Raw genomic sequence first — 14671 nt, 5'->3', positions numbered from 1 at the left:
TATGAGAGGGAGTGTATTGAGAGGGAGTGTACTGTGTGAGAGCAACCTACACGATATTGACACGTTGCCCATCTTCATGAAGTCAGCACTGGAGGCTACATTCATAGTTTTGCACTTTTATGAGGTCATCACATCACCAAAATAATTGGTTTTACCAAAAATATTTGGCAGTGTTTTAAAACTACAGAAATACACATTTACACAGCATTTTGATACAAAACACGGAGCCATTTTCTTCAACTCAATAAAATACAAATTACAAAATACTATTTTGTATTTGAAATATGTATCTTAAATACATGCATCATAAATACTGCCCACCCCTGCTCTCACACATGCATGCACACACACACACCAGACAGAGGTTAAATAAAAAAAATGCTTTTATTCTCTTCAGCATGAGAGATTATGTTGAGGTGCTGCAGAACTCGTGAGACGAAGTCTGTCTTGACTGCACTGGAAAGAAGGGTGTGCCCTCAGACCTCAGGGTGAAACTGGAGGTAGGTGATCACAGAGACCTGCTACTGGGGTACTATTCAAGGCACATTCCACCATTTTCTTTTGGGTTAACGGAACACAGTCACCCTCCAACACTCTCGGAAGATAGACAACAGCACGTCTGAACCCTGGTAAGTTACTAGAGGCTATAATCGAAAATGTATGATTCAGTAATTCTGATTTGGCCACCGACTGTTGCAAAACTTAAAACAATAAACTGCATTATTGGTTATACAAATATGAATTCTACCATCCAACCAAACCTTTTTGAGTGAGTTGAGAGTTTAGTTTCAGTAGCGAACAGCAGACTATGGTTGTCACGGAAGTCATGATTCACATACATTCGGGGGCAGTTAACAGTAACAGTGACGATTCAAACATGCATCAGCGGAGATCCCGGAAAACGAGTCTGAACGTTGTTGTATTACCAGTGCGTTAATGTGCCTTACAGCAGCTTATGAGCATGTCCTTTATAACAGAGGATGCAGTGTCTTTGTGAGTTAGGAGATCGGTCCTCCGGTGTCCATGACCCCTTGGTCAGTCGGTTTCTGACCAGGTCATTTCAGCCTTTGATCGAAGAGAACACTGATTACTTTCAAGCGTCAATGCGAGATCAATGTTCACTTTTTTTTCCAGATAAATTGTCCAACAAGATGCAGCTCTGAGTGGGCCTCCATTTTATAAATGTGTAAACAGCTTTAAAGATAAAAAAAAGAGAGAGAATCACTAACAAAGAGGGGAAAATGACAGTAAACGAAAACAGCAACAATAGTCAAAAAGGACACATACAATCTAAATGTTTTCACACATACAGCTTAAATGTGTTGATGTCCTTAGTCCTTTTTCAACTGCCTGGGCAACACTAGATTTGTTTTCTTCCCCCTCAAAAATACCCTTAAAATCAATCTCGCCTCCAAAAGTTCGACCGAAACAGTTCCAACTTAATATCTAAAAACACACGGAAAAAGGTTTTATTCCGTGTTTCCGTTAGGAGCTCTCGTCGGTGGACGTGGCCCGGTTCTGGTCCTCCGTGTCCCCGGTGTACACCTGCCGCACGGCCTGGATCCGCGTCAGGAGGTTCTCTAGCGTGGCGTTCTCCAGGGGCTGGTCCGAGTACCACAGCGGGCTGTTGGGGTCGCACACACGCTCTGGCTGGAGGTAGAACAAGTCTGCGCGCTTCTTCACGGACTCCAAACTGGGAGGTGAGAGAGAGAGAGAGAAAACAGAGAGTGCTAGCGGACATCTTTACTGTACAAGAGAGCTACAGAGGAGTACTGTACATCACAAGGCATGTGTGATCGATGTACAAGTCATGATGAGCCGCGACTACCCGTACTCAAAGAAGTCTCAAGCCAAACCCGTGGGGTGGAACATAATCCCCCAAGTTTGACAAAATCCATCATCATGACTTGTTCCACACCCACAGAAGTGTAAAGCAGGACATTTCATTTTGATATATCGTTGCAACATTCTTGTTATGTACTGCTCAATACCTATTCCACCTTTATGGAACAAAAATAAAAAAATAAATAAATAACTAAATCAACCAATTTGCTTGCGCGGCAGCTTGACAGATTGTATACTGATGGGAAAACGAAGTAACAGGCCACAGGGATCGATAACACATCAAATAAATAGAAACAAAACAAAAACAAAACAAAAACAAAAACAGGAAGCAGAATCTCATCAGTCCCTGTGGAAATCAGTGCTTTGTGCTTTCAGGGAGCAGGGAGCAGGGGCTGTACCATTTGGAGAGGTAGAACTCGTAGAGCCGCACTGGACAGCGGAGTGGGTTATCTTTGTTCTCTGGCATTTCTAGATCGTTCTGCCGGCTGTCGTCATCTTCCTCCAGCTTTCGTTTCGCGGGTAAGGCAAGCACTGTAACATAATAGGGTAAGAAAAAAAAGATATGTGTGAGTGTGAGTGCCTACGGAGAAGGCAAACAAGAAATAATTTAAAAAATAAGTCATGCCCACACAGACGAATCGCTCTTGAGAGAAAACTTGAACGCGGTGGTGAGTGTGGCTGATGAATACTAAACACATTCTTCTACTCATCATTTAAATGCTTCACATTATTAACAGAAGGATTTTTGACAAACATGAACATTCTCATGTCTGCCAGCCTCTGCTTGATCTATTGACTGCGCTGCTGCTTGATTGAAAGCAGGTATTCAATCAACCAGCTCTTTGTTAAATCAACAGAAACCAGTCAGTAAATAGTAACAAAGCATACAAGTGTAACAGTATGCATTCCTTACACATTTGCAGTCATACATTTAAACAACAGCATGTCCCACAACAGTGACACTTACAGTAAGCATATTTACATTAGTAAAAACTGTACTACTGTATACTAAAGACAACAACAGGTGAGGAGAACTCTTAGTTCAGCGGTTCCTTACAAATCTAAGTCAACGTTTCAAATTGACTCAAAGCAGTCGGCCCAACCAGACACCCAGATGAGCCCCCACCCCCTCCACCCCCACTCACTCACCTGCGGTGTCGGGCTCCAGGCCGGGGATTCTGAAGCGCAGGTAAGCCGTCTTGCCGGCGGGCATGAGGCGCGTGTGGCGGGAGACGTGGGCGAAGGCCAGGCGGCGGTGGTGCGCCAGCGTGGTGAAGCGGAAGAGCTTGGTGGCGAAGAAGAGCAGCGTGCTGAGCAGGACCAGGGGCGAGTAGGCGCCCAGCTGCTTACACTGCCACAGATACTCCTCCTCCACACGCGACTGCAGCAGCTCTGATGGATGGATGGATGGAGAGATGGAGAGATGGATGGATGGAGAGATGGAGAGATGGATGGAGGGATGGAGAGATGGATGGAGGGAGGGATGGATGGAGGGATGGATGGATGGAGAGATGGAGAGATGGAGAGATGGATGGAGGGATGGAGAGATGGATGGAGGGAGGGATGGATGGAGGGATGGATGGATGGAGAGATGGAGAGATGGAGAGATGGATGGAGGGATGGAGAGATGGATGGAGGGATGGAGAGATGGATGGAGGGATGGAGGGATGGATGGAGGGATGGAGAGACGGATGGATGGAGATATGGAGTGCAATGTTACAAATATGTAAATGCAAATAATATTTGCCCCATGATTGTAGAGGAGACAGGGTATTGAAATTAGGTCTGTCCATGCGTCCACTCTCATATCTTAAAGAACACTGGTCCGATGTACTTCAAATTCTTATACAAGGCAGAGGGGTCACAATAGTTTGGTCATCTTTACAGGATTATCCGGATCTGATTCGGAGTGCCGATGCCAGAAATCGGTCTCACTAAAAAAAGGGCCCCTATTTGACATTGGAAGTATAATTAACTGGTAATTCGATATGTATTGTGCTTTCTTTCTTAGAAATGTTAACAGAGAGAAAGAAAGCTGAATGTTGGAAGAATTCACATTTATTCATTTTAACTTTAGGAGAGGAGAGATTTAGGGAGCAGACACACATAATGTGACATTCTCACCTCACCAGCCAGTGTGTGCTGCCTGGTGTTCACACTCATGACCTTGCTAATGTTAGCACCTTGCTCTATCGGCCGAGTTACAGGAGCATAGGAGAAGCCTTTGCAGAGCAGCATACAGCTAAAAGTTAAGAGTGCGAAGATGTACTTAAAAAAGTACCCAGATGACACAGAAGAGTGTTAAAACAGGGCAGTAATTTGAGGCCACCAACGACAACTTATTATGTTGTCACCTCCCTGGAGTTTCCACACGCATTTGCAAGTCATCCTCATTACCATAAAAAGCCTCTTGGTCATTTTGACAGGGAGATACCTTCAACAGGGTCACACATTTCGCTCTCTGGCAAAAAGCACAACTGATAATTTGTTTTTAAAACCTCTGGTCCCTACAGATCGTGTTTTTTTGTTTTTTCCAAACTATTATAAAGGACTAAACCAGATCAGACTGGTTACTCTAGGCCAGCCATCAGGCCCTCCAGCACTCCTGCTCCCACAAACCTGATTTAGCTCAACCTAATCCGTGTCAATCATTCAGTTAAGGTTCTTCATACAAGATCATACATATGATCGATGACGGAACAGCCTGCAAGACGACATCAGTTCAAGGGATTTGTGGGAGCAGTGATATGCCCCCGAGGTCTGTTGTAAAAGGCTGCCATACAATGCCAACTAATGGGAGGCCTGTCCACCCTCTCCTTCCTGACCTACAACCATTTATAGAATCTCGAAGAAGGAGGGAAAAGGAGAAGGAGAAAAAACACTAGAGGTCAAAAAAATATCTTGGTCGGTGTTTAAGTAAGACAACGCAAGAACAGAGCTGACTGTCATTTACCTCCCAACATCTGACTTGTGTGTAATTGGACTAATTGTTACATGTAATTCATTTCATATGAAACAACTAGATGATGCTAAATAATGCATGACAACAAACATGCTTGTGTTACCATGCGGCTCAACCGTGTGGCCCCAGTTCTTCAGCATCTTGGTGATGTCCGTAGTGAATTTATTGTAGAGGGTGTCGGTGAAGATGTTCTCGATCCTCCCGTTCTCAAACAGATACTGCACAAAACCACAAGAGAACCGCAAGAGAACAGGTTGCGACAAGAACAGGTTATTTTTTTTTAGAGCAAAGACCGGTTCATGTTTCATTCCACTAGAAACCGACCCAAAATGGATCCATCTGCCTATTAGCCACAGTATGCATAACTAATAAGAAGAGGCAGCAAATTGTACATTTGATATACGTTTTCCCGTCTTTTCGCTAAACAACATCAACAACCAATCTCTGACACTCCATCAACAACAACTATCATGTTTGTGTTTTTTTCAGGGCATGCTCGTTCATGCCCGTCGTCACCACTTGCGCCCACCACCACCAAACAGCACAGACAAAAAGGTGACTCATCTAGCATCTACCAAAGCAAAGACAAAAGCACTCTCAGGCAGCTGATGGACTGCCATTCAAATTTAAATAGCAGCCCAAGTTTAAAAAAAAAAAGTCTTGTTTTCAGTGTGGAACGGCATTCATGCCCAACTGTAATGTTGGCATCGCAACTAGATCCCTAGTGTGATGTCCTCCTACAAGCCAAGGATGCGTTCCAATTGGACACAAGCGGAGCCAATAGCACATGTGCTTCTGGTTCATTCCCCCTCCCTCCTCCTCTCCTATACAGAATGCACGGCTTTGGACAGTGACAAGGAAGACAGATGGAGGGGATGTATGGAAGGCATGAACCTTTCCAATGACATCATTACCAACTGCTCCATACACAATGAGCATGGATGGAATGTCGATTTTTCTGCCGTTTGTTTAGCAGTCATTTCTTGAATTCTGACTACTGTAGCCTGACGGAAGTAATGGGCGTGAACTGGCTGCTGACTTACAGTTTTGGACAACAACTACCTGTATCTACACAATTGCACTGTGGTATTTGCTGTATAAGTGGGCACTGGGCGTGGTAGCAATAGCATCGCCACCTTACAATCAGCTGGCCCAGGTTTAATTCCCACACCCACCCTAAACCTGTCTGTATCGACTGGAGTAAAAGCGTCTGTGCTAAACACCAGTCACTTTCCAGTCGCTTTCACTTCAGTATAGGTTGTACGTCAGCAGTAAACAAAGGCATGAACAAAATGTATGAACCTCGCTATGCTGCATATCTCAGGCCTCTAACAGAGCTTTACGTCTGTGACAAGCAGCAGGTCCATGCCTTAAGTAGCTCCAGTGATTTTCTAATGTAGAATTAGACTTTCTGAGCCCTGCCGTTTACAACACTCACGTCTTTACTCACACCTCAGTCTCTAGACTTTACTCACCAGACAGACCACCCAGATTCATGTCACTGTAATTAAGTACAAACTAGACAGTTGGACCACATTAGGAGCTGGATGCGTATGCATATGCGTGTGTGTGTGTGTGTGTGTGTGTGTGTGTGTGTCTGTGTGTGTATATATATTCACGTGCAGGGTGTGGAAGTTTTAGTTTGGGAGCATATCCTGGATTACTTGGCTGAAAACAAATTATTACCTAGCAGCATGCACACCTTGTAAACACTGTAAAGCTGGCTCAGAAATATGTGAATATCATATTCACAGTTTATATTTAGAGAAAGGTGTGTGTGTGTGTCTCTGTGTGTGTGTGTGTGTGTGTGTGTGTGTGTGTGTGTGTGTGTGTGTGTGTGTGTGTGTGTGTGTGTGTGTGTGTCTCTGTGTGTGTGTGTGTGTGTGTGTGTGTATTCCTAAAGGGACAGGTGTGTGTGTGTGTGTGTGTGTGTGTGTGTGTGTGTACCTGCTGGATGCCCAGGCAGAGGCAGTAGATGCTGTCTGCGGCGTAGGGCTGTCCATCAGGCCGCCGCACCTCGCTGATGAAGCGGCACAAGCCGTAACTGAGCTCAGCTGAACTGCACTGCAGCACGTCCTCCTTCACCACCATCGCCCTCGCACCTGCAGAGAGAGAGAGAGAGAGAGAGAGAGAGAGAGACATTGAGGAAGGAGAGAGAGACAGAGAAACAGAGAGAGAGAGAGGGAGAGAGGGAGAGAGAAAGAGAGAATGTGATATACATTTTCCTGGTGTGTTTTATCAAAAAAAAAACACCACTAGACACTCATTTTGGATAAGAGATCGAAACAAAAACAAACTCTTCAAGCAGACTGGAGAGGAAGAGACAGATGGACAGAAAGGGAGGAAGACAGAAAGAGGGAGAATGACAGAAGCGTAAGAGTATGAGAGCATGATTGGGGCACTGACAGAGATGGAGCTGGAGGAGAGTGAGAAAAATAGTGACAGACAGACTGGAGGAGGTGTGGGGGGGTGAAAGACAACAAAAGACGAGAGGGAGAGGAGGGGTGGTGGAAAATAGCAGAGGAAGAGCTGAGAGAAGAGAATAATAGGCGGCGTGATGGAGGAGAAAAGCACACCAAAAACGAGACAGAAACAAGGAAAACAAAATGGCAGGCTATAACCAGTCTGGTATAAAAAAGAAATCGAATCACAGAGTGTATCGCCATCCCACACTCTCCACCATGAGCAGCACTTTCCCCACTCTAAGAGATGACAACATCCACGCTGCTTTGACATGGCTATATCGATTCTGCCATCTGCTCTGAGAACTTGATTAGGCCGTGGGCCACAACATTTCAAACTCTTCACATTGTATCCCCAGGATGTCAATAATCCTAAAATAGGAGGGGGTCCTCATTTAAAATAGAACATTTTTTACTTTAAGCTGTGAGCAGATGCGGTGTAATGCTGTGTAATAGTCATTCACCCTGTGGAAAGGTGGAGTGAAGGTGCTAATGTTAGTTTACGCTGTGTTTGGGTAGGTGGGTAGGTTTTTTGGGTGGGTGGTATGAATGGGTGGGTCAGTCGGTAGTTTGTATGAGTGGATGGGTCAGTGGGTAGGTTGTATGAGTGGGTGTGTTGGTGGGTAGGCTGTTTGTGTAAGTGGGTTGGAGGGTAGGCTGTTTGTGTAGGTGTGTTGGTGGGTAGGCTGTTTGTGTAGGTGGGTTGGTGGGTAGGTGATTGGCTGTAGGTTGGGGCATCAGTGTAAGGAAAGCTGGGTAGGTGGGTGAGAGCCGGTGCTGCTGTGAGGGTACTGACCGCTGGGTTTGCCCAGAGCGCTGGCCGAGTTGAGCTGCTTGTTCCTCCACTGCACCCAGCTCAGCCAGGCCTGCACTCCGTAGGTGTGGTTCAGCCGAGAGCCTCCGGAGGCCGCCGCTGCGCCACCCAGGGGTGACCCCCCACGTTTACGACTCTAAAGAGAGATTAGAACCCCATTAGAACTCCATTAGAACAGCATTAGAACAGAATTAGAACAGCATTAGAACATCATGCCCCCTAGTGAAATACATCTATTTAATCAAAGATCCTTCATTACTAACCCCCTCTCTGATTTAATGCTAATTAACTCTGCTGCTATACAGTAGGTGCTGGTTGAGAATGGACGTTTCCCGCTTGCACTCCGGGAAATACACAGGTTCAGGATTTGTAAGTACACCTACAACCGCAAGGGGGCAACATAAGACCACCAGAATAATATGCGGATTCGGCTGATGGCGGAAAAACACGAAAGATGCCGAGGACAACTAGCCAGTAGCCTGGTGGTAAACCAGACCCTGGAATCTTTCAGATTAAGGGTCTGGCCACGAATAATGAAAATGGCTCAACTCGAAGGGTGGCACCAAACATGTGTGTGAAAATCTCACTGCACGCAATTGGATAACACTACAACCAATGTTTACTCTGACTGATTCTGGACTTGGATAACTACGACCAAAAGCGAAAGTTGTAGCACTGTTGCCATTAGTTCAGCTCGCCTTTGTTCCGCCTACGCCGATTTGATTGGTTGCACTCATACATAGACCTCTGAAGTTCGCCTACAAAAAAACCCATCATCTTTGCCCAAATAAGGAGATCCCGTATCTTGAGATTTTTTCTGTGGGAAAATAACATGGGGATTTTGAATTTTTGCACCTGTTAAATTCTCAGGACGAAGAATTTGGAATTGCAGACCTTCAAGTGCATACTGTGATCTTCGGTAGGTGAAGATGGCACACTTTGATCTTTGCTACCCCACAGCTAACTTACAATACAACTTGCCATAGGCAGTTAGCTTCAATTAACACCCGGAACTCCTTATATGGGCAAAGATGGCAGCTTTAGATCATATTTGTAGCCGATGCACGAAAGGCTCTAATACCCTGGTTTGTTTTCCGGAGGAGCGTTAACTGTGTTGTAACGGCACCTTGCTATATTCTGCTGCTAACATCTTCACTCCGACACTGAACATCTTGTTTGCTCATCAACAAAAATCTTAACGGATGCATAAAGCCTCTTTTTTTATCAATGTATGATGATAATGATGATAAATGTATGTCAATAAAGTACTGTTGTTCGATAGACTTTAAAAGTTATGTTCGTTTTGTGCGAATCCGCTCAGTGGACTACATCTCTCGTCTCAAACGATGTAAGTCACCAACTTAAGGAAACGAGAGGCTCGCTAGTTAGCTAGCTGCTATGCTAGTTAACGATTACATCTTGCTACCAACTATGTCACTTAACAGTACAGTCTATGGACTTACTTGGTGTGTTTAATCCTCTGACTCATGGTATTTTCACCGGCAAGGGGGGAAGCTCAAATAAGACATGTTGCTGGTGCTGGTGGCTGTGAATAGGGCTCGGGATCGTGGCGTGAAAACTACGCGGGCAGCCATATTGGCAGCCTCACTCCTTAGTGTACTATGCGCCTTGTAAGGATTTACTCCCGCCTGTTAGTGTGTTCCTGTTACTTAGTTTTTACCTTCTTGGTCATATGTTGCAGTGTAGTGGGGTGTAACAGCGCAACCCACGATCGCAAAAGGAAAAGAATCGCTAATACTATACATTTTCTGCTTCTTCTCTTCTGCATTAGCCTGGGTGTTCCCATCCTGCCTTGCGCGGTGATTCCATTCACGCGGCTAAGGCAGTCTGGACACTAACGCCCAAATTTTCGCCTGATGTTGGTGACCAATCACAGAATATCTGAGAAGTTTCCGTTGCCTTCTTGCGTCTACATTCGACGCCAAAGGACACTGATGTCAATGGCAGCCCTTCGCATTGCATATGAACGCGCGGGGGCACCTTCGGCTTCCGATATTGACGCCAGGGGTTTGGCATGCGTCCTCGTTCGACGAGTTGGGTGTGAGACCGTGTTGGATGAGCTATGCGCATTTGATAGACATCCGTGGCGCTCAATGAACGGATCTGGGCATTTTTTCAAATACGAGAAAATGAATGTCTGGTTGCCAGACCACGTCTCATTTGAGAAGTGGTAGGCGATAGCCAGGCTACTTCTGCATCTGAATAAATGGATTATTACATTCGGTGCGCTACCAACATGGCGGCAATATTCCTAGAATGCAACGCGTGTGCCCGAGCCCTATTGGGCGAACGTCACTAACGCGACTGATGTCTTTGTAGCAGGTTTGTAGTCGTCGGAAACTAAAAGTGTATCATAGCTCATGGCCAGTGTATCTTGCAGACACAATTCAAATAGTGTTATCGCGAGAACCCTGGATTTCCAGGGTAGAGGACAACACAGCTGCTGGTGGCAAGCGGAGAAAAGAGATATATGACGCTTGGCATCTCAAGGGGCTATCACATTGCACACCGCATGCGCTGCACTCACCGGTAGGTTGCTCTTGGTTGAGGTGATGCTCTACGATTTTTGTTGTGGTTACCGCTCCTATTTCTATGGTTACCGCTGGGCTCCGCGCAAAAGACCACTCACTTACAGCGCGCCACGGTCAAAGTTCAACATATTTCAATTTTGACCGCGGTACGCGCAAGAGCGGCAAAGCGGCAAAATGCGCGCAGCGGCAGACCAGTTCTTGCGCGCTCAAACCATTGAAAGTAATGGGTTTCATAGCGCATGCCGTGTGCAATGTGATGGGGCCTTGATGATTGTTTGCACTGAAAACAATTTGGATCTCATCATTTAGTCATTGAAATTAAGATGGTGACTGGTGAACTAGCCTAAATCAAAAGATAATGTTTTAATAAACCATTGAATAAATGAACGAAAATGGTTTTAGAAAATAGCCGCGGTGGCCTATAAATTGCGACATAAATCCTGTTACTTATTTTGAATAGGCATGGGCTACTTATTGAAAACAGATTAAGTTAGGCTACGTTTTTGTTGCAGGTCCGCATCAAGAAATGTTCAACAGACGGCCGCCCAATCATTTCAAGCCCAGTTCAAATCGAAGATTCGCAACGGTCTGAAACGGTTGCAGAGAGCATTTGCGGCGGTGTGGATCAGAAGCTGCACGCCGTTGCAAGCAATCAAGCCAGAGAGGGTTAAAGCGGATTGCGTTGCCGTATCTGATCAAGAACACTCCCATTTTGACTTGAGAACCCCTTTACCTAGAAACATAATGATGGTCTCAAATGAAAGCTAAGACCCTATGGTAAGGTTAGAGCTAAGGTTTTTTGTTTGATGATCCCTTGACCTGAGAAATAGTCTTGGTGTGTACTGAAAGCTAAGACTGGAGTTCCCACAGGACAGTAGGCCAGTACTATATACTGTCCACCCATTCACAAAAATGCTCTCCCTCAGCCACAGGAGAAAGCAACTCTCCTGAGCTGAAATACAGGAGGGCACCTCTGAACATAATGGGGGAGTGGGGCAGACCACCTTAGTGAGCTGAAATACTTGAGGGCAACCCTGAACATACTGTAAGTGGTCTTGCAATGCCTATGGGTGTGGGACGGGAGGGCAATGGGAGAGCAACAGAAATGAACAGAGGCTTAAGGAAGAAATAAAACCCAACTACAAAAGGCAACCATATTTTCAGTGGAACAATAATTACAATGTGAAGATAAGGGAAAGGAGTAGTAGGCTAGTTTATGAGAGTTTTTTTGACCCTCTAATAAATTGCCTACTCACACTACCTGATTAGCAGCTCATTTGATTCTTCCTATCAAGTATGTGAAAAAGATGGGGGAGGGGGCTGCCTAACTGGCACATTGTTACCCCCTAAAAGTTTTTTCACAAGATAAAATGTTTAGCTATTTAAGTTTAGGATCTGGTAGACAAGACAAAGTCGGGAAAGTGCTTCAGATAAAATGTGTTTATTGAATTAATGAAAAGGAAAACCCTAGGAAAAAAAAAAAAGAATTAATGAAAAGGATCGCTGGATTTTCGGGGCTTGCGAAGGCCTTCGTTTATCCTATCAATTATGTCCTTACGGTCACATCTCTCCATTGCAGGAAACTTTCGTTTCACTGCTGACAACACAAAGGTCTTCACATTCTGCGGCAGTTCATTCTTGCCCTTCGATCCACCCCAGTTGGTGGTTTTGCACCAGGCTCTGTAGTACTCCTCTGAGATGATGGCTCTGAAGAGCAGGTATCCATATCGACCAATTCCGCCGCGGCTCTGTTGGTGAATTATAGCCAGGTCTTTTGGGCCAACAGGAAGCAAGGTCACGTCTGCATGTTGATAGGGACTCTAAATGTTTAAAAGACCCAACAGCAAGAATCAGCTTCTTAACCTTTTCAACTGTCCATTAGGTGGTACAAGACGTCTCACAAGCAAAACAAGCAGTAAGTAACCACCATGGATAAGTATTTCTGGTTTAAAAGGACAGTGTGGCAGTTGACGTTTCAGAATAACGAATCAGAACAGCCCATCATTGTTGCGCAACAATGGATGGAATACAACGCTGACTGATTTGGAGGGGGTGGAGTTTTCCAAATATTTTTTGGAAACATATCTGCACCTGCACAAGAAGCTGTACAAGACAAACAAGCGAACATGATATCTTTATCATAAGAATAACACTTGTTAGACTTGACAAGCAGGCAGCGTTGTACACAGTGCAGGGGGGGGGGGGGGGGCAGGGCACTTAGCCCCCCCATATCGGATATGAGGCAGAGGGAGCAGAGATGCATACTAATCCGTTTCAAGACCTTGAAAGAACTTTTTTCATGAAGAATCTTATGAAATGTGTATCTTTCAGGAGTTTTTAGGGGTTAATCAATGGCTGGAGTGTATCTTCAGTCCAAGTATTGACTTGATTCCATGAGGTTCCACTGTATGGTCATTGCACAGAGTATAGGCACAAAGACAGTTAGCAAATATGCTGAAGTTGGCATCTAGCCAAAACTGCATATGGGAAACCAAATAAACTACAGGGATTTAGTTGAACAACACAACGAGTCTGTGCTTATTTACATGTAGTGATCTGGGCTTCGTGGGAACTGTACACATGAAACAATGACTTGCTGTCACCTCCTTTCTAATTGTTAGGCGAGCGGGAACTAATTTGATGTTGTAACAGGGCACCTTTTACAGTATAATTACCAGCAATTACCACTCAGAGACTGACACAACGATGTAATTTATTAAACCATTAGGACAGGAGGCTCAATACTGCGGAGATGTTTTGAGTATAAAAACTGTTTATTGTGTTTATATTTACTGTAAAGAAGAGACTATGGTGACTCAGGGGGTAGAGAAGTCAACCAGCAAACAGAAGGATGCCATTTTGAAGCCCAACTCAACTTGACCTTGTCGAAGTGTAAGACACTTAACACTAGAAGCGGCATGCCGTTCTGACCCACTTATACCTAGAAGTGCCACGCCCCGGTCATCAAACCGCTTTGACTTCCTACTAGTAGCGCCGTGCTGGTGTGAACTACTTAAAACGCGGCTGAAGGCCCCATCACATTACAGGCGCATGCACTGCGCTCACTGCTAGGTTGCTCTTGGTTGAGGTAACGTTCTAAAGATTGTTGTTGTGGTTACCGCTGGGTTCCGCGCAAAAGACCATTGACTTACAGCGCACCACAGTCAAAGTTCAACATATTTCAACTTTGACCGCGGTACGCGCAAGAGTGGCAAAGCGGCAAAAATGCCACTAGACCCCATCACATTACAGGCGGCATGCGCTGCGCTCAGCGCTAGGTTGCTCTTGGTTGAGGTAACGTTCTAAAGATTGTTGTTGTGGTTACCGCTGGGTTCCGCGCAAAAGACCGTTGACCTACAGCGCGCAAGAACGCGCAAGAGTGGCAAAGCGGCAAAAATGCCGCTATACTGAGGCAAGCGGCAACAAGCGGCAAAAAGACCGCTGAGTCCTCCGACTGGGACGCTGTTACTTACACGCAATGATAGCTAGATGGCGCTTGGTGCTAGCCTGGGTTTTCCCATACTGCCTTGCGCGGTGATTTCAATCCCGCTGCTAAGCCAGTCTGGAAACTAACGCCCAAATGTTCGCCTGATGTTGGCGAACCAATCACAGAACATCCGAGAAGTTTCCGTTGCCTTCTTGCGTCTACATTCGACGCCAAAGGATTTACGGCAGCCCTTAGCGTTGCATACGAACGAGTTGGGTGAGCTATGCGCATTTGATAGACATCCGTGGCGCCCAATGAACGGATCTGGGCATTTTTTCAAATACGAGAAAATGAACGTCTGGTTGCCAGACCACGTCTCATTTGAGAAGTGGGAGGCGTTAGCCAGGCTAGCTTGGTGCATGAATCAAATCGTTTGGTCATAAATTCAGTTTGCACTAAGCCATGTGTCATTAGTGTCAGACCGTGTTGATAGTCTGTGGTTGTTTCATTATGACATACAGCACGTTTGAGTTATCTGTTCATCTATTTGTGTTGATTTGTGTTGTTTGAGGTAAAAACCTTAAAGGGATATTCCGCCATTTGTGGAAA

The 14671-nt window shown here is 45.3% G+C and overlaps 1 protein-coding gene across 1 annotated transcript in view; it reads right to left on the bottom strand.

The window, feature by feature from the left end:
- Positions 1–365: 365 nt before the first annotated feature.
- si:ch211-266o15.1 (zinc finger MYM-type protein 4) overlaps positions 366–14671 on the bottom strand; it is a 45516-nt gene continuing 31210 nt past the window's right edge. The window contains exons 24-29 of the mRNA XM_062522487.1: positions 8066–8219; positions 6755–6909; positions 4911–5025; positions 2995–3237; positions 2244–2376; positions 366–1693 (exon numbers count right to left, since the gene is read on the bottom strand). Of these exons, the coding sequence (XP_062378471.1) occupies positions 1486–1693; positions 2244–2376; positions 2995–3237; positions 4911–5025; positions 6755–6909; positions 8066–8219 (1008 nt within the window). The 3' untranslated portion in view covers positions 366–1485. The remainder of the gene's footprint in view (positions 1694–2243; positions 2377–2994; positions 3238–4910; positions 5026–6754; positions 6910–8065; positions 8220–14671) is intronic.

This window comes from Sardina pilchardus, chromosome 20, assembly GCF_963854185.1.
Source record: "Sardina pilchardus chromosome 20, fSarPil1.1, whole genome shotgun sequence".
In the NCBI taxonomy this organism is placed as follows: Eukaryota; Metazoa; Chordata; class Actinopteri; order Clupeiformes; family Clupeidae; genus Sardina; species Sardina pilchardus.
Note: the sequence above shows the minus strand (reverse complement) of the source record. Positions and strands in the feature narration are given on the sequence as shown.